The following is a 21,355-nucleotide window of genomic DNA, read 5'->3' as shown; positions in this document are numbered from 1 at the left end:
AAAAAAAAAAAAAAAAAAAAAAAAAAAAAAAAGAACACTGGATGGAAAATTTGGCATATTAGTAAAGTGCATTCTTGGTGATAGGAAGCCATAAAGTTAAGGCCTTCTAGGCTCTACCACAGAAAGAAGCTTAAAAATTATGTATTGCAGCTTTTGCTTTGTTCACATTTTTATTACAAGATGTATATTCCATAAAAATGTAAAAATATATATTTTCCTACTATGTAAATTACATGATCTATTTCATACTGAATTATTAACTACTACTAGAATATTAAATGCAATACAGTAGAGCAAAATATAATTTTCTCACTTCTTCTTTGGTGTCTATTAGTGAAACAATTTAATTTTCAGTTGCTTCCATGATGGTATCACAGATTTATAGAGATTCTGACAGTCTAGTACTGTTTTCATAAAACTCTTAGATTTTTTTAGCTAATTCTAGATACCTAACACATTTTTTAACAAATTTTTCATTTATGATAGACAAGAGGCTCCATGAAGGAGCTAAGACAATTTAGTTACTGAAGTATTTCATGAAAAGTCAGTTTTTCCATACACTTTATGTGTGTATATGTAGTGTATGTTTACATACATAATATACTATATATATATATATATATATATATATATATATATGCATATATACAGTACACATATGCATACCCAATCAATTTATAGCCCTCAAAATAAAAATTAGTTCAAAGGAAATAATTACATGTGCAACACATTTTAGTGTCAATGTGTTTCCTTCAGAGACATTAAGAATAAAATCTCCCTTTTCTGGAGAATTGAAACTTGGCTGCCACATTACTTCACATTCCAGTGATGAATATGCTTCAACAGTGCCTACAGAGAATACAGAGAGAAAAGAAAACATTTACCACATTTTTATCACATTGAAATTTTTTTGTTAATATTCAAAAGATGAACTGGCCTAAAATTTAATTGCATTATACAACGAATTCTTAAAATTAAACTCTAATAATAGGGAAATGCTAAATGGGATATTATCAAATGGGCATAATCATATAGGATTTGATTGAAATCTAAAATGCAAACCTTATTTCCTTTTTTTTTTTTTGTATCTGGGATTAAACCCAGGGGTGCTTAACCACTGAGCCACATCCCCAGCCCTTTTTATTTTTTGAGACAAGGTCTTGCTAAGTTGCTTCGGGCCTCACAAAGTTGCTGAGGCTTGCTATGAACAGGTAATCCTCTTGCCTCAGCCTCCCAAGTCTGCTGGGATTACGGGCATGCACCACCACACCTGGCATATTTCCCAATTTTAACAGGTCAATAAAAATATACAACAAAAATATAACAATGTTTAAAAAACAACACAAAATTTAAAATGAAACAATCACCCTAGGATTAGTGATGGCTTTACATATAGATACATACAGACAATATAGTGCCCCCACATATAAAGAGGATAAAGCCAAAGGAAATCTCTGTTCATATTGTTTTGACAAGGGAAGCTGGAGCAAAGAGCTTTCTAGATAAGATCACTGCTACCTCATCCCCCAAATTAGAGTCTTGTTATGAAGGGAAATGGATATCAGATATGAGTTTAGCAATGTCTACAACAAAAGGAGGCAGATAAAAACAAATATTTGGAGCTGGCAAAAACAAATACATATCCTCAGCACCACATAAAAATAAATATAAAATGAAGGCATTCAACTAAAAAATAAATATTTAAAAACAAATGCATAATAATAGCAAAAAAAAGATGGAGGAAACCTTGTATAGTTCAATGAAATAGAAGAAACATCACTATATGGAGATGGCATTTGAGTTGGGACATGAAGAGTGAGTTAGATCTTTGCAGGACAAAACTTGAGGGAAGCCTAAGTGTCATTACATTAAAGTACAAGAAGACAGTGGGTGTGGAGAAAACTACGATGGAAAGTACTTTTAAAAAAGAAGATTCAATGCTACAAATAAAGCCATCTGAGTGCCCCAAGAAAAGCAGAGACAGTAAAAGCATTATATAATCCTGTTGAAGGGTCCATTTGAAGAGATTTTGTTTTTCTTCCAATCAGTGTGCTTATATATTTTTCTCTAGGAACATTACATGTACCAGGAAACAGGGGAAATAAATTGAATGGCTAGACTGAGCAAGTGTGGGACTGGTAAGACAGGTACTTTATATGGCCAAGGATTGTCAAAATTGAGAATGACAATGAGAGCAAAATGACTGAAGCAAGCTCAAGGATTCACTTGGTATTTTAGTAATGGTAAAGAAACAAAGAAGAAAACAAAATAAGCAGAAGCATAAACAATACATATTTTAAAAATCAAATTAGAAGTGAGTTCTACCTCAGAAAATATCAATTCACTCTTATTTTCTTCCCTTACAACATATGCGACCCAAATACAAATCCAAAATATATCATGTCTCAGGAAAAAGGACAAACAAAATATAAATATCAATTTAGAATTGTTCATGTTAGTTTACCCCAAAAGGCAAAAAAGCATATAATTAAATGTATTATCCAGGATGCAAAATCAATAGAGCATAAGAAAAATAATCTAGTGAAAAGTCACTTCCTATTCATACAAAGAGGAAAACAACATAAAATTCAGTAATTATCATATAAGTATTCTGAGGAAAACAACAAACAAATCTATATATATGACACAAGTAACACTTTCTTCAATGCTATATAAAATAGTTTTGAGAGCATTGTTATCATTTGTATTCTTAAAATAGAAAATGAATTTACATACTAATGGTCTTTTTCATACAAACATTTTCTTTGGAATTTAGCGTCTTAGTGCTTTTTATGCCTTGGTGATATTTTTTTAGTTAAAAAAATATAAGAGGGGGCATTGGCAACCTAAAGGGAAAAAAAGTAAATGCTAAAATCTCCCTACAAAAATAAGACTTCTAAAGACCAATAAAGCATAACGGTGGTCCAGTTTATATTATAATTCTACTAGTATTTGGTACAAATTAAGTATCATCATTATATCTCCATGGCTATCAGGGACAATTTCAATGCATTCAGCCTTGTTTCAGATGGAGAAATACAAAGAAATAAAAGTATTAGTGCACTGTGTATTTTAGACACTCTTGGGGCAATATCAGTGGTTGGTCAAAAATTATAGCTGGAATATTGATATCAAACTACCACTGTTCTTATATCTGTTCAAACAAACTGAAGAAGGGTTATCTAGAATCTCTGAAATGTATAGAAATATGAATTTACAGAAAAATGATCACTTTCTTCTCTGATTATTTTATCACAACAGAATCCAGTATTATTGGTATTACGTTTGGGGAGCAGGTTACCAGGGATTGAACTCAGGGGTACTTATCCACTGAACAACACCCCCAGCCATAAGAGATAAAATATCTTTTATTTTGAGACAGAGTCTCACTAATTTGCTTAGGGCCTCACTAAATTGCTGAAGCTGGCTTAAATTTGAGATTTTCCTGCCTCAGCTCGAATTATAGGCATGTGCCACCATACCCAGCTTATCAGTATTGTAATTTTTAAAAAAATTTTCTAGTTGTTGAAGATACTTTATTTTATTCATTTATTTATTCATGGTGTTGTGAATCGAACCCAGGACCTCATACATGCCAGGTAATTGAGTGTTCTACCACTGAGCCACAACTCTAGCCCCAGTATTGTAATTTTAAAAGAGCTTGGTTAAATGAATATGAGAAATATTGATGAAAGTATAACTCAGATGCTTAATAGATTATAATGTGAGATTATGTTAAATAAATCCAGGTTAATCAAAAGATTAAACAGCTGTATCAATTATCTCCAACTCTACTCTTTTCACCTGTTAAATTTGTCAACACCTCTATCTACAATGCACATTAAAATTGATTGAATTTAATTTAATACATAAGATTGTTTTTGTAACACCATGATCCTTTTGAAAACTCTTGCAGAAATATATAAAAATTCTGATTTGGAAATGACTAATATTCACAAGAAAAGAAATTTGAGGCAAGATTTCTACAAACCAAGGCTCCTCTGTAATCCGAATATAGTATATTTAGATCTATTCCTAAATTAGAAATAAATAAAATGAGGGAGGGGGAGGGAAAAAGAAAGGGAAAGGCGAAAAGGAAAGAAAGGAGGAAGCAAGGAGTTGGAAAGCAAGATGCATGATAGGTTGTGTTGCTTGGAGGACACTTTCAGGGGTAATAAAAGCCAAAACAGAATAAGAAAATTTTCATAATCACACAGCTACCTGTGCATTTGGCACCTCTCTGCCAAATATTATAGAAGGTTTTCTTTTTTTTATTTTTTTAATATTTATTTTTTAGTTGTAACTGGAAACAATACCTTTATTCTATTTATTTATTTTTATGTGGTGCTAAGGATTGAACCCAGGCCTTCACACATGCTAGGCGAGTGCTCTACCCCTGAGCCACAATCAGCCCCATAGAAGGTTTCCATAATTTAATCTTTATGGACTGTATCATCTCACCATTTTATAGGTGTCTGACAATTGTTTGGTCTAGCACCAGTCTAGATGCTATTGTGAAGCTGCTATTTAGATTGACACTTAAATCAATAGACTTTCAAAAACATTTAATTGACAAAGATTCTATATAGTCCAAGTGTATATCATGATGATTTGGTACATTAGTATATTGTCACAAGCAAATTAATTAACATGCACATTACCTTTCATAATATCTGTGGATCTCAGGCAATAAGTTAAAAGTCTTAAAAGGCTGAAAGCTCTTGAGAAATAATTAATTCTGCCTCCAGAATGACTTTGGATTGAAGAGAGCACAATTCAACTCTTTCCTGGATCTCCAACCTGCCCTGTAGACTTACCAATCCACACAACTGTGTGAGCAAGAGCCAGTTCTATAAGATCCTCCTCTCTCTCTGCTTCTCCCTCTTCATGTCCATCTCCTATTGGTTCTATCTCTCTGGAGAATTCTGACTAAAATAGTATCCATATTTTAAAATAATATTTATGTCTGTAAAATAAATGCTCCTATGACAGTAGCTAATTTACTTCATGCTCTTAGCACAAGTGCACAGTATACAATAAGTGGTTCATGCCTGCATGCACAAATGAATGAATATATGAATGTCTAAATCAAACAAAATAAACCATTACCTGTAGCTGGGCGAATGGAAAATGCCATCCCTTTTATTGTGTTTACTGGTTGCCATCCAAATTGGGCAGAACGATTCTGACGATTATACAATCTAACTGTTCCCCGAAAACATGTTTTCATCAAGAAGCTTTGTGGTCTCAATACTAATTCCTTAAGCGATAGCTCAAGTGTTACTGGCATGATATTTGCCATCACTAAGATATGCCCTCCAGGTATGCTGTTCACTGTAAAGGTAAAAGATCTGTAAAACAAAAAGCATCTAAATGTAACTAATAGAAGCTATTTGTAATCATAGAATCCAGTTATGTGTAAAAATGTGTAAACCATAGTGTAATGTACACAATATGTAGTACTTAATATTTCAAAATAATTATGAAAGAGAATTAAAATATCCACTACAATTTGAACCTACCAGTCTACAAACTCATGCACATATAGTTTCTATGTTATGCAACCAAATACACATTACAATTACTTATATAAACAAATACATATTTGACAAATCATTCTAGCAAACAAATTCAAAAATCAATCTTACTTCCAAAATTTTCCAGTTGTAGGAGATTCAAATATCATTGAAATATAAGTATTAGATATAGGTGGAATCACATATGAAAACTGTTTGGTTTTCTGAAGTTCCTCCAAATTAGTATCTAACTTGATCAAAATATACATAGGTAGCATATTAATGACATGTAATAGATGAGTATTTGTAGAGTTCACAGAAACGTCACCAAAGTTAAGGACAGAGGGCCCTAAAATAATGAAAAATTACTTATTAAGTTTAATGTTGGCAAACATTTATTTTTTTAGGTTTGCAAGATTATTTGGATCAATTAAGTTGTATAAAAATGACAGATAAATATTTACCATAGCATCAGAAATTAATCTTTTTATCTGAAAAACTATAATTTGATATTTGGAGAATATTGGCTGAAATTCAAGATGAACACATTATAAGGAAAATTATATGACAAAATAATAAGCACAATACAACTCAGCACACTAATTTGTAACATCCCAACAACCTCTCTATTTCCTCCAAGAAAACAGCAATCAAGTTGAAAAATGGAGAAAAGATTTGAGCAGACAGCTCATCAAAAAAGATAGGCATTTTTCTATGTACTTGTTTATCATTTGTATATCATTAGAAAAACAAAACAATGAGATATTTCCACAGATTAATTAGGTGGGTAGACTTAAACAATTAACAAAAATCTATTTAAATTGTTCCCTAACATGAAACTGTAACTCATGCTATATACAGCTAATGGGAATGTGAAATCATGAAATCATTTTAAAACAGCTTTATGAGTTATGTTTTAGCCAGAAAAAAGGTGTGTAATATTGTTACCAATATAAACATGTACCAGCTTATTTCATTCACTTATCCAGAAGTTACAGAAATTAATAATTTTCCCATGGGACACTGCCTGTTTATCCCTTCAAATGTCAAAGGTTTTGTATTGAAACAATTTGAATTATTTTAAGTCTTAGCCTGCCCTTAAGAGCTTAATTCATTCATAAGTGATGTCAAGTGTATATTTAGAGTGTAGACTTTCATTAATGTTAATACACGAATACATCTGTGAAATAGTGACCACAATAAAGAGTGAATAATATTCATCACTCCAAAACATTTTCTCACAGTCCTTCATATTCCTTCCCTCCCACCATTGTGCATACAATCATTTCCTAGACAACTTCACTGCATTACGTCACTGTAGATCACTTTGCTCTTTCTAGAGTTTTATAAGAATGTCATCACGTAGTATGTAACATTTTTCTGGGTTTCTTTCATTTGGTGAATTTCCTGGAGCTTCATCTATATTGTTACATGTGTCAATAATCTGTTCCTTTTTATTTCTAGGTAATATTCCACAGTGTGCTTATACAACAATTATGTTTGTCTATTCAACTGTTGATTGACACTTGGATTTTTATCAGTTGCCAGCTATGAAATTAAAGCTACTATAAACATTTACAAGTGTTTGTTTGAACATATGATTTTATTTCTTTTGGATATATATCTAGGACTGGAATGGGTGGATTATGTGATAGGCAGCATATGTCTAAAAACTGAAAAACTCATAAACCTGTTTTAAAATGGTTTAATGATTTCACATTTTCATTAGCTATATACAGCATGAGTTATAGTTTCTTCACATGTTGGGGAACAATTTAAATAGATTTTTGTTAATTGTTTAAGTCTATCCACCTAATTAATTTGTGAAAGTATCTCATTGTTTTGTTTCTCTAATGATATACAAATGATAAACAAGCACATAGAAAAATGCATATGTTTTTTGATGAACTGTCTGCTCAAATATTCTCTCCATTTTTTAACTTGATTGCTTAAAATTGAGTCTTGAAACTTTTATTACATGTTGTGGTTAAAAATTCTTTATCTGACATAAAATTTTCAAGTAGTTTCTGAATCTATGTATTTGTTTTTATCCTCCTGTTAGTATCTAAGGAACAGCAAACATATTAAAATTTGATAAATTCCAATTTATCTATTTGTTCTTTGATTGTTTTTCATGTCATATCTAAGACATTTACTTTTCCCAAGGTCACAGATTTTTTTCCTATGATTCCCCTTACAGGGAAGAAAACATGGCTTATAATCCATTTTTCTCCAATTTTCTTAGGACATAATTGACAAATTAAGATGGCAGATTTTAGCCAGGCATGGTGGTACACACCTGTAATCCCAGTGGCTCAGGGAGGCTGAGGCAGGAGGAGAGTTCAAAGCCAACTTCAGCAATTTAGCAAGGCCCTAAGGAACTTAGCGACACCCTGTCTCAAAAATAAAATATAAAAAAGGCTGAGGATGTGACTCAGTGGTTAAGCACCCCTGAGTACCATCCCTGGTACAAAAAAATGTATATTTTTAAATATATACCATAATGTTTCAATATGCATACACATTTTCATATGATTAAGCCAATCTCAGTAAGTAATCTATCACCTTACACACATTTTTTTCTGGCTAAAGCATTTTGGATCAACTCTCAATAATTTTTAGTTATAAGTTATCGTTAACTATAGTCACCATGCTAAATAATAGTTCTCCAGCACTTATTAAACCTGTCTAATGAAACTTTTGACAAATACTTCCCCATCCTTCCCCATCCCCAGCCAACCTTGGTAATAACCATTTTGTTCTTTGCTTGTATGAGTCCAATTTTTTTTTTTTTAGATTCCACACATAAATGAAATCATGCAATATTTTTCTTTCTCTGCCTGGCTTATTTCACTAAATACAATGGTCTCCATGTCTATGCATGTTGTTGCAAAGGAGAGAATTTTCTTCATTTTTAAGACTGGGTAATATTCCATTGTGCATATATGTGCCACATTTTCTTATTTTATTTTTCATTACAAATATTTATGCCATATAATATGTTTGATATTAATATGCATTGTGGAATGTTTAAATCATGCTAATTAACAACATGCATTACCACACATACTTGCTCTTTTTTTTGGTTGAAAAGAAAACATAAAATCTATTCTTAACAATTTTCAAGTATACAATATGTAGTTAACTATAATTACCATGATGTACAACAGATCCTGATGACAAGATTCAGTCTGAATATGGCCATAGTTGAGGGGAATGGGGATGTTTGTGATTTGAACCTGGCATTACAGTTAGTGAACCTGCACAAGGATACCCTCTTAAATTGGCCTTCCTAGGTCCTAGGTTCCACTGGGGTTTTACAACTTCCTATCAGAATCCCAAAGCTCTCACAATGGCACTTTTGCCTATGATGGCTGAAAAATTGTTGTTTTAAGGGAAAATGGGCCAGTCTACCATCTTGATGAGATCTGCTTTTGATTCATTTGCATTTGTATGTGGGGTGCTGGGAATCTAATCCAGGGCCTTGTGCATGCCAGGCAAGTCTTCTGTCACTGAGCTATAGCCCCATCCCTGATTTTGGTTCATTTTGATTCAATTTTTATATACGATATAATTTGTGGATAAAGATTTTTTGGCTGGGCACAGTGGCACATACCTGTAATCCCAGCAACTCAGGAGGCTAAGGCAGGAGAATTTCAAGGAATACAGTGGGTTTTGTTTATTCAGTCATGTCTGGAAATATTCTTGAAATATGGAACAGAGGTATCATTCTAAAATGTTATTCCTTTGCTAATTACAAATAAAAATATTGGCAAAATTCATGAAGTAACTAGCAGAAATATTTGGAAAGTAACAAAAAGAAATTAGACTGGCTAGGGATCTTAGTAATCAAAGAATGAAACCAGGGTATTTCCTGGGTTCTTTTTGTCCCCTACATATCTTGGTCTAAACACTTGAGTAGCCTTTCTATCTAGGTACCAGGAAGAGGGTGAATGTTCAGAGTCAAATCAACTTCACTATACCTGTCCTATTCTAGACCAAGAAAAAATTGTTGCCCTAAATACTAGGTGGTATTGTTGAGGGCTACAACCAAGTTAAGATGGCGCCTGGCAGTGTGCCAGGAGGAGTGGTTTGTGAGCCAATGCCAGCGAGCCATTATGATGAGGATTCCTTAATGACTGACTGCTGTATCTAGATGATGTTAATTAAGTTAAGCTGTGTGTAATTAGTTGGGTATATGTACCTCTGCTGTCCGGCAGAGAGGGGGCTCCTGCTGTTTCAATCTTCACAAGTTGCTTGTCACTCCCTGGTTATTTTGCCCAGCCAGACTGCAGCATGGTATGAAGATTGCAGAGTTGAGTTTGATAAAAGTGGCTCTGATATGCACTAAGGCAAGAAAAGACATGCACTCTCTCATCTCCACTAAATGCTGTGGAGTTCCTGGGGTAGAATCCTGTCAATTGTCCTTTCACTGCCCTAAGGTTAATGGGTACAGTTCCCTTTCTCCCTGTGGACCAGGCACTTAAGGAGACTAGATTGAAGGCCTGTTGAACAGCTCTAAGAGAAGCACTGTTGATATTCCTTAATTCATCACTAGGCACTGAAGAGTCTGTAAGATGGAGCAAATCTGCTCTATCCTAAATTAGAGAGAAAACAAAATATAGTGAAAAGAGACTACCTCTCTCTCCCTATTGGCACAGTGGCCATTAAAATTGTGGCATATAATCCCTGTTGACTATCTCTACATCTCACTAAAGTAAGCAAAGAATTGCCATTACTCCTTTTCCCATCTACAAGGGGAAGGAGGGATACAAAGAGTTAGGGTTTAGAGAAGGAGACATTTTAAATCCATGCATGAAGTTATGGCCATATCCTGATGGTATAGTTTGCAACAATGGACTTCATATGGTCCTCTGGGTAGTAAACAAACAGGGAAAAACAAATTAGCACTGCAAAAACCTTGGAAACCTATTTGACATGTGTAACACAGCACACAAATGTGGGCTATAATATGTATAAATGACATTGAATGAACTGAATGTGTGTTAAAATAGAGGATTTAATCTATCTAGGGTAAAAACTAGGCTTGGAAAATCTCAAAAACTACAAAGACTGAGATGATACAGATATTGAAATTTTTTGACAAGCATTTTAAAGAAACTATTGTTAAAATATAGAATATGCAATTGTGAACACTCATGAAACAAGTGAAAAAAGCATTTCAATAAATATACAAAGAAATAAGAGTATACAAAGAAATAAGTAGAAATTCTAACGTGAAAATATCCAAACAGGGCAACAGAACACTAAGGGGTAGAGGCAATAACAAAATGAGATGGTAGAATCAAAAGTTGTTAAACTTGGAAAAAAAAAATTGATAGGCTTTATCCAATTTAAAAAAACAAAAAGGAAAAAATTGAAAAAAGGTGGGGGGTCACAGGGAAATGTGGAATAAAAGTAAAAGGTATAAAATCCATGTCATTGAAATTCCAGAATAAGAAGATAAAGAGCAGAAGGCAGGGGCTGGAAAATATTTGAAGAAATTATGTCTAAAAATGCCCAAATTCAGCAAAAGATATAAACCCACAGATTCAAGGAGATCAACGAAATGAAAACATGATATCTCCCCCACCAAAAAAAATCTGTCTATATTTTTAAAAATTTTGAGATCTAACGACAATCCTGAATTTTTTTCTTGTATTGCTGCGGATTGAACCCAGGGCCCTCCACATGCTAATAAAGCACTATACCATTGAGCTATATTCTCAATCCTTGCAACTAAAGAACTAAAGACAATTTTAAGAAAGTGAAGACAAAGAAGAAAACCTCAAATGGCTTTCTAAAACCCTGACATATTAATATTTACATCATGTGTAAGATCCAAATACACCAATTAAAAACACACTTTCAAAATGGATAAAAAGCTATTATTCTTTCCCTGGAATCTCACCTCAATTATAGTAAGATAGGAGGGTCAAAAGTACAATGAAGGGAAAATGTAGACAATGCAAGCACTAAAAAATAGAAAGCATGGTAGCTATATGAATATCAGATAAACAACATTTCAGAACAAAGAAAATTACCAGGGACTAAGAGGGACATTACATAATGATAAAAGAGGCCAGGAAGACCTTGCAATCCTAAGTGTGTATGCACTAAAAAACAGTTTCAAAATACATGCATAAAGAAAAAACAAAAAAATCCTGACAGAACTAAAAAGAAAAATAGAAAAATCCACCATTATAGTTTGAGACTGCAATCACCATTGTTGGTAATTGATAGACTTAATACACAGAACAGCAGTAAGGATTTAGAATAATGGCACAATATCATTTACTAATTGGGATTTGATTGACATTTGAAGAATATTCCATTCAATAATAGCAAGAATGCACTTCATTTCAAGATGCATGGAACCTTCAACAAAAGTGCCTGTATCTTTGATCAAGCTTAAGAAATCTTCACAAATTTAAAAGAATTGAATTATAAATATGTATACTCTGACCACAATGAAATCAAATTAGAAATCTCTTAATAGAAAACAGAAAAATCTTAGAATATAAATAGCATACTTCTAAATAATTACCCATGGATCAAAGAGAGTTTTAAGGAAAAATAGACAATACATTGATTGAACTGAATGAGATTTAAGATGTAGCAAAATATATGAGATGCAGCTACAGGACTGCTTAGTGAAAACTTGCTCATGTTAAAAGATTCTGTTAGTAAAAACAAAGGGTCTAAATCAATAATTTAAGTTTCTTCTAGGTACTAGAAAAAATAGAGCAACATAAATCTAAGCAAATGGAAGACAATCATAAGTACTAGAAAAAATTGATGAATGAAAAACTACAGAGAAAAGTAATGAAATCTAATGCTAGTTCTTTGGAATAAACAATAAAATTGATAAACCTCTGCTGAGACTGAAAAAGAAAAATAATAAAGACACAAATTTCCCACATCAAAAAGAGAAAGGTTATATCACTACAGACTCTGCTGACACATACTGAAAGGAAAATTGAGAATGTTACAAATAACTCTGTGCACATAAATGTGACAACTTAGAAGTAAAAAAAATTCCACAAAACTCACAAACTACCAAAACTCTCAGAATGTTGTACAGAATATCTGAACAGTACTACAACTATTAAATATATTGAATTTGCAATTAAATATCTTCTGAAAATGAAATCTCCTTCTTCAGAGAAATTACCTAACATTTAAAGAAGAATAGCAATTCAACAGAATGTAGAAGGATTATTGAACAATCTTTTAGACTATAGCAGAGGAAGGAACACTTTCCAACTCTTCTAACTCATTTTATGAGGATGAAATTATTTTTATGTTGAAACAAAGCACAGTTAAAACAGAACAAATGAAAAAACTGGATTGATAATATTTTAGGAAAACAGATGAAAAAATTCTGTATTTTGATTTAACAATATTATTGAGTAGAGAAAGATGAAGAAAACGTTGATTGACTTTAGAGAAAAATATAGATTGTAAATTAGAAATGAAAAATCAAAACAAAATATATGGCCAGAGAAACCTAATTTCAAATTCTTTCTTTTCCACTAAATATTTGGACATTTTGACTAAGGTATTCATTTGGCTTGATTTTATTAATCTCTAAAGTGGATAGAAACCTAGTTAATTTGTAAGTTTCTCATGTTATTTAAAAAACTAAATGAGATCATGTTTATAAATTGCTCGATACCATGCCTGGCTTTAAACTGCATCAATAAATGCCAGCATAAAAATCAAAATGATTAGACACATGCAGATGAAGAAAACAATACTTTATATAACTTTCAATGTAATCCAGACTACTGTAAATTTTTTTTACTAATTGATTTGAATAATTTCCAAATTATCTATTGTGTTTCTTATTATTTTAATTTTGAAAAAAATAGTATGATTATAGGTCCATTTTATCTGAAACTACAATCTGCTTTGATGGTGCCAGTCCCTGCTCTGTACAGAGGCTCACAAAGCATCTTTAGAGTGTAAAAATAAGAGTGACTCTCCTACCAGGTTCATAGACCACTTCCTCCAATTGACACAAAATTTCCATCTGCATAGTTGCTAACTTTGTAAATTCAAAGTCTCTGTCATAGAGGATCATTAATAAACTGCCTAGGACACTAGATGAAGAACAGACAGAAACTGGTGGAGAAGTCATAGAATAGACAATACTCATTGTCTCCTAACTTTCTTTTGTATTTGTATAGATCTGCTTATCTGTTCAGTTAGCGACTTGACTAATTTGGGAAGCACAGAATATTTATCACTCAATAGTAAAAAGTAAATTCTTGAAGCTATAAAACTCAGTACCTATATACCTGGCACAAAACAGGTGTACAGTAAGTGTTTGTCCTGTACTGAACTACATAAACAATTAAGCATTGAGCTAATAAGACTCTGATGCCAAAGTGCCCTATTGTCACCGTGTGGCAGGGAGGTTCAACTCCAGTGCTCTTAGGATGTTGGATTCTATTATCTCAACAAATGGTGGGACAATACAACTCTCTTTATCAGCCCATGCCAATTCCTTTCCCCAGACATTGCTTTGGGCATTTCCTATAGGCCATACTGACCTGAGACTTGGCCAATGACTGGTGATAAAAAGTCACCAAAATCCAGATATATAATCACTTCCTTTGCTTTGCCTCTGACCTTGTACCTTCTTAAAAATCACATATCCAGACAATTTCAGAGTTGGTATGTGATGTATTGTGTTCTAGATTACCCCCAAAAGGAGAATCAGTCTATCCATGATAATTAATCATCATTTGCCCATGTCTCTTTCATGGCCCCTAACTATTAGAATGAAATGGGAACACTCTCTTCAGACCGGTTTAGCCACTATATCTTTAACTACAATATTTCTTTAACAGGCTTGGTAGAAACGAATCTAGGAAGGGACCTTGTACAACATTTCTGCAAGTTTAAGAAGGAGCTGTCAGCAGGGTGTGGTGGGACAGACCTATAATCCCAACAACTAGGGAAGCTGAGGCAGGAAGATCACAAGTTTGAGGCCAGTCTCAGCAATTTGGCAAGATTCTGTCTCGAAAATACAAAAAAGAATGGAGATGTAGCTTAGTGATAAAGCACCCCTGGGTTCAAACAAACTAAAGAGTTTTCCTAACTCACTGTCAACCCAGATGCCTAAAGTCTTCATTTCACACAGGTATTGTCACCGATCAAATATACATCTTAGTGACCCTGACTAAACTGGTGTAAAATAGACTGTACACAAAAACACCTTATTTTTATCTATCTACTTCTCCTGCTTTGTTTCCTCATCATTGTATACCAAAGTCATATTACATGAAGATAAACTTATTACTCCCCTCCTATCTCAAGCAAATATAATCTCTCTGAGAGCAGGACTCAGTATTACTATTTTCTTTAGGGCTGTATCCCCAAAACCCAGACTGTCCCTAATACATGGTAGTCATTCAATTAAGACTCATGAAAGGACTGGATAAAGAGATTAAAGTTCGACATTAACCATTTTCTAATGTAATGTGCTCATTTAATGGATGAAGAGTTTGCATAAAAACTTCTTAAACTACGTGTGAGATAATGGGGGCAAAGTGTGTTTCATATTATTGCACTCATGATCACAGTATGAGGTATGTAATATTATTATCATCCATCTCACTAATGAAGAAACTGAGATTTACAGAGATAGAGCCTAATGTCATAGAACTAGTAAGTTCTAGAACCAAACTTATGATGGCCTCATTACAGAGTCTTCCTACTCTGTTGCACAGTGTGTTCCTGAAAGACACACTGAGAAAGAACTGAGCTAATAACATAAATGTCAATCATCTATATTACATACAAACATCTAAAGTACACATAAACACAGCATTTTAAAATTTTAACAGTTTAGATATTATTGTCACCTAAGCATGTATAAAATAGAAACAAAAATCAATACATTAAAGTAAAATTTAACTTTAAAATGCTCAATTTTTACTGACATGACTAGAAAATTCTTATTTTTCAAAAGCCATTCAATGGATGATTGAGAAGTACAGTAAATCTCCTCCAAAAGCAACAATAAATCTTGACAAAATTTCTTGAGCTAGGGGTGTGTGGCTCAGTGGAAGAGTTCTTGCCTGGCATTTGTGAGGTCCTGGGTTCAACATCCACAGCACCACAAAGGAAGGAAAAAATTTTTTTTTTCAAAGACAACCATCTAAAAACTGAAAATTGGCCAAAAGGACAGAACAAATTGAGAAACATTAGTTTAAGAATATCTCTAAAACCTCATTGTTAGCAGTCAGAGTCTGTAGAATTTTAGTCTAGGACTGCTCCTGTTGTCCACACCCAGCTTTGTGGTGCAGAAGTGTTATCAGAACAATGGAAGGAAATTAACTATATTTGGAACAGAGTTGGAAATTTTCATACGTAGGGATGTTGTCAAAATAATGATTTTCTCACTGGAAAACATTTAAGAAAGGCCAACATTGTGACCTGAAATCTCAATAAAGAGAGCAACAGAAAAGTGAGAGGGACTGAAGATCAAGCTCTCGGCACAAGAAAGACAAAGTAGGCCATTATAAGACCCTATTTGTGCCCAGTACAGGTAAAGCATTCTTGGAAAAAAAAAATGTAAATCTGAAGAACATACTAATTTCAATACTGCTAATAAAGTTATAATATCCAAGACAATGTAGAGCTGTCACAAAGATATGCATATATATTAGTGGAATGGAATGAGAATTTAGAAATAAATTCTGACATATATGGTTGATCAATTTAGACAAAAGTGCCAGGAAGTTCAATGAGGAATAATATCTTAGCAAATGGTGCTGAGACAATTGCATATCACATAAAAATAAAAATGTAGACCTTTAACTCATACCACAAACATACAAGTTAATTCAAAGTGGATTGTAGACCTAATTATAGTATCCAAACTTATAAAAAATTTTAGGAGAAAATATTAGTGACCTTGACTTAGGCAAAGATTTCTTGGGCATGACAAGAAAATCATAATCCATAAAAGGAAAAGTTGGATAAGTTCAATTTCATCTACATTTAAAACTTTTGTGCTTTAAATAACATGAAAAAATGAAAGAAAATCACCCATGAACTTAGAAAAATGTTTGGAAATTATATATCTGATAACTGTCTTGTATCGAGAATATCCAAATAATTCTTATAATTCTATAAGAAAGCAAATATTCAAATTAAAAACTGGGCAAGGGATTTGAAATATTCCAAAGAAGATGTATGATATAAATAGACATTTCTCTAAGTACAAGAAAACATATTCATAAGCCTAGTCATTAGAGAAATGCTAATCAAATCCATAATGAGGTAACACTTCACCCCCACTAAAATGGCTATAATCAAACAGAAAATAACAAATGGTGGTAAGAATGTGGAGAAATTTCAACCCTCATACATTGCTAGTGGAATTGTCATTTGATATAGTCACTTTGAAAAACATTTAGAAGTCTCTCAATAGTTTATATATAAAATTTCCATACAGCCCAGCAATTCCATCCTGGGAATCTAACCCAAAGCATTGAAAATATATGTTCACTTGAAGAATTTTATGTGAATACTACAGCATCAATATTCATAATAGCCTCAAACTAGAAATAGATCAATGTCCACCAACTGATAAATGAATAAACAAAATGTGATATAGTCATAAAATGGGATGCTATTTAGATATAAAAAGGAACAAAATATTGATAAGTATTACCATGTGAATTAGCATCAAAAATATTTTGCTAAGTGAAAGAAGCAACATTGGAAATTACATATTATATAACTCCATTTACAGGAACTGTTCCAAACAAGGGAAACCTATAGAAATAGATAGAAGGTTAATGGCTTCCTGGAGTTGGGGGTAGAAATAAGGAATGACTACATTGAGGCATGAAGGTGATGGCAGCATTCTAAAATTGAATTATGATGGTGATAATGTAACTATAAATTGCCAAAAGTTATTGGTTTGTATACATTGATGAATTTTATGGAATATAAATTATAATTTGTTAAATATTTTTTAACCAAACAAGGAATGTAGTAGATTTCTATATATCCTTACCAACAATTACTTGATGAATTTGCTTTGGTGTCAATATTAAGCTGCAATCATATTTTTCATGGAGTGTGGATGGGTATGCCTTAAGTCCTTTGGGAACCTGAGGAAAAAAAAAACACATTTTCCCAAAATTAAACATTCAATATCAGCAAAAGCCATTATAATTCTCATGGCATAACAAAATGTAAATGTAAAATATTGCACATGCCTTTCTTTCCAGGGATTCCATTTCCTTGGATGCTATTTTCTTGGTACTTAACAATTGATTACCTTTGATCAAACACTCAGCTGAAGATTGGGACTCTTCTATTTCCACTTCTGAGAGTGAGGGTGACTTTAGACCTGATGCTGGCTCTATGCCTATGTCTGTATAGTCATATGAATACATGCATTTCCTATCAAAATAATAATAAGTAATTGAGGCCAAGTCTTTTAGAAAATACTTGTATATATTCAAATATTTCCTAGTATATGCAATTACTGTCCCACTAATATCTACTTAATCATATTGGTGCACTAGTTTGCAGAAAATTTTCTTTGCTGAAGGCACTCCTCTTTCTCAAACACCTCACAAAGAAAGTTTATGTGCTCCACCCTCACCCTACTGCCACTCAGGGACAGTTCATAATCAAAGCCTGGTATGGAACACAAAAGACAAGCCCCCCTCTGGCTCAATGCAGAAACATCTACGTGGTATAATATATGCTCAAGAGACTCTAGGCAGGAGGCTGTTTAAACTTTATTTGAAACATGGCCTATATCATTTCCCTTCCCTTCCCTTCCCTTCCCTATTCTGCTTCTTTCATCCTGTAAAGTTTTTTCCTGACAGCATACTCTCCATAAATCACATACACTAAAATCCCTGTCTTAGGATTTGCTTCTAGAGAAACTTAGATGAGATATCCCCAAATCAAAAAGTAACAATATGGTTTAATATTTTGCTTTTACTCTATATTAATTGTTTAAATCATTAAAAATGGAAAGGAAACTAAGGAATGAAGAAAAATTCAGATATTCACATGCAGGAGACTGAACTTTGACCCTATCTTTTATGCTACACAAAATCAACATAAAATGAATCAAAATCCTACATGTAAGACCTGAAACTATGAAACTACTAGAAGAAAACAAACAGGAAACACTTCAAGACACTGGCATAGGCAACAATTTTTTTTGACAAGATTCCCAAAACAACAGCAACAAAAATGAAGAGAGACAAATGGGATTATATCAAACCAAGAAGCTCCTGCATAGCAAGGAAACAATCAAGAGAGTGAACCGGCAAGCTACAAAATGGGGAAAAAAATTGCAAACTACTCATCTGACAAAGGATTCATATCCAAAATACATAAAGAATTAAAAATAAAATTAATAACAACCACGAAAACTAATCCAACTTAAACTGGGCAAAAACTTCTCGAAGGAACAAATTCAAATGGCTAAAAATTTTTAAAATGTTCAACATCATTGCTTATCAGGAAAATGCAAATCAAAACTATGATAAGATAACATATCACCTCAATGAGAATTGCTATTATTAAAAATAGCAATATGAGGCTGGGGTTGTGACTCAAGTGGTAGAGTGTTCACCTAGCACATGTGAGGCACTGGGTTCGATCCTCAACACCACATAAAAATAAAATAAAGCTATTGTATCCACCTAAAACTAAAAAATAAATATTTTTTAAAAATGTTGGAAAGATGTGGAGAAAAAGGAATTAAATATACTGTTGGTGAGAATATAAATTAGTATAGCCATGACTAAGAACGTTATGTAGGTTCCTCATAAAAATAAAAATAAATCTACCATATGATCCAATTACCCACTCCTAGGTTTATATCCAAAGGAAATAAAATCAACCTAATGAAGAGATGGCTTTCATAATTGTTGTTTATCGTGGCATTATTGATAATAGTTAAGTTACAGAATCAGCCTAGGTGACCATCAACAGATGAATGGAGAGAGAGAATGTGGTATATAAACACACCGTGGAATATTATTTGGCCATCATGTTGTACCTCATATGTTGATGCTAAAAAGTATCTATATGAATGTAGAATAGTAATTACTAGAGACTGAGAAGAGTTGGGGAGGTTGGATGACAGATACCAAAACATAGTTGGGTAGATAGACACAATATGTTTTAGTGTTCTACAGCACAGTGGAGTGACTATAGTTCACAATAACCTATTGTATATTTTAGTAAGAATTAGAAGAGAGGAACTTGAAGACTCTAAACACAAAGTAATGATAAGGAGATGGAAATGCTAATTACACTGATATGATCATTACACATTATATACATGTACTGAAACATCCCATTGTATTTCATAAATATGTATGATTATTATGTTAATTAAAAATAAGGAGATGGAGATACTAACTATTCCGATTTGATCATTACAGGTATCAAATTAACAAATTGTACTTTATAAGTTTGTACAATTAAAATAATAATACTTAATTTTAAAAAGGAAAAGAAAAAATTCTGGCTCTTTAGTTACTATGATTTGCTGCATATGGTTTGAGGAATTGAACTTTACCTCTCTTCTTCTTTCTGTAGGCGTACACTTCTTAAATATTTAATATAATTGTCATAGTAATTTTTATGTGCTTTCTTTTCGAGTTTTTCAAAGTCAGTATATGCAAAATCAGGATCCACATAAGTATGTCTTGGAATCTTTGTGAAAATTGTCCTACAATATGAGCAACTCTGTTAAAATTCATATGTATGCATTTGCTCAATCAGTACTTATGGAGTGCCTACTAACCAATTTCTATGTCAGGTGTTAAACACAGACTGGAGAATAGGACAGACTCTAGTCCTTTTTCTCATATCCTAACCTGAATTAAGACACTATTACATGTAGAACTTCTAGGATACCTATTTTTTTTCCTTAAGCTAGTAAGAAAAAAATTCCTCTTAAGGGTATTGCAATGTAAGTGTATGTACTTTAAACCCATCTTTCAGGAGCTGGACAAGTAGGAAATTTAAACAATTCTAGATTATAGATCAATCTTTAAGAAACTAGATCTGAATCTGATTAACGTTTCCTAAGTTTCTTGCCCTTAGATCAGCCTTATATTCACTCAACTTGCCTCATGCTCTTCCATTTTACCCACCATGTATTTTCAATAAAAACATAAAATGCATTATTTACACCTTCAGGCATTGGTCTACCTCAATCCTCAGTAAGTTTTATCAATCAAGAGTCTCACCCTCAGTAATGAACTCATCAGTATGAACCTATTAGTCTCATGGTCAAGGGAATATTAATAAAAATTAATGTTTTCTTCATTTTCCATAATTCCTCAATGTTGAAAACTAAAAGTCATCTTCCTATAAACAGAGTAATACAGTAAGAGGAAAAGTACTTAGTCATTCAAAGATAGTTGTTGATATTTAAATTTCCCTTTAGACTAAGACTCTTTTTGCCATTTTTAGAACCTAGAAATAATTCCTATATCTAAAGTCCTGAGGTCCCTAGGGAGAAAGGGAGGAACATGGAAAGCAGTAGTGAAGTAAATCCCTGAGGAGCAGATGACTAATAACAAATCTAAATTCTCATTAGAACTTTAAAGAATATACATCTAGAAGTATCTTTGCAGCTTGGAGTAGGTGATTTTTTTTTTAAATGCAATAAATGGGAACGAAAATGTAAATAAAAATTTCATTTATTTATTTAAAAAATTACTGAGTGCCAACTATGTGCCTGATGGAGGTCTAAGCACAGGGCATACTGCTGTAAAGAAAAATTAGACAAAAATTCTTACTTTATTTTCTTCTCAAAATTTGAAAAG

At 32.7% G+C, this 21,355-nt stretch overlaps 1 protein-coding gene across 1 annotated transcript in view; it reads right to left on the bottom strand.

Annotated features, from left to right (window-relative positions):
- The window catches only part of Cfap47 (cilia and flagella associated protein 47), a 424,564-nt gene that overhangs the window by 372,293 nt on the left and 30,916 nt on the right, over positions 1–21,355 (bottom strand). The window contains exons 10-15 of the mRNA XM_048796386.1: positions 20,098–20,250; positions 17,762–17,948; positions 17,557–17,653; positions 5,649–5,865; positions 5,110–5,351; positions 719–849 (exon numbers count right to left, since the gene is read on the bottom strand). Coding sequence (XP_048652343.1) covers positions 719–849; positions 5,110–5,351; positions 5,649–5,865; positions 17,557–17,653; positions 17,762–17,948; positions 20,098–20,250 — 1,027 coding nt within the window. The remainder of the gene's footprint in view (positions 1–718; positions 850–5,109; positions 5,352–5,648; positions 5,866–17,556; positions 17,654–17,761; positions 17,949–20,097; positions 20,251–21,355) is intronic.

Source organism: Marmota marmota, unplaced genomic scaffold (genome assembly GCF_001458135.2).
Source record: "Marmota marmota marmota unplaced genomic scaffold, marMar, whole genome shotgun sequence".
In the NCBI taxonomy this organism is placed as follows: domain Eukaryota; kingdom Metazoa; phylum Chordata; class Mammalia; order Rodentia; family Sciuridae; genus Marmota; species Marmota marmota.
Note: the sequence above shows the minus strand (reverse complement) of the source record. Positions and strands in the feature narration are given on the sequence as shown.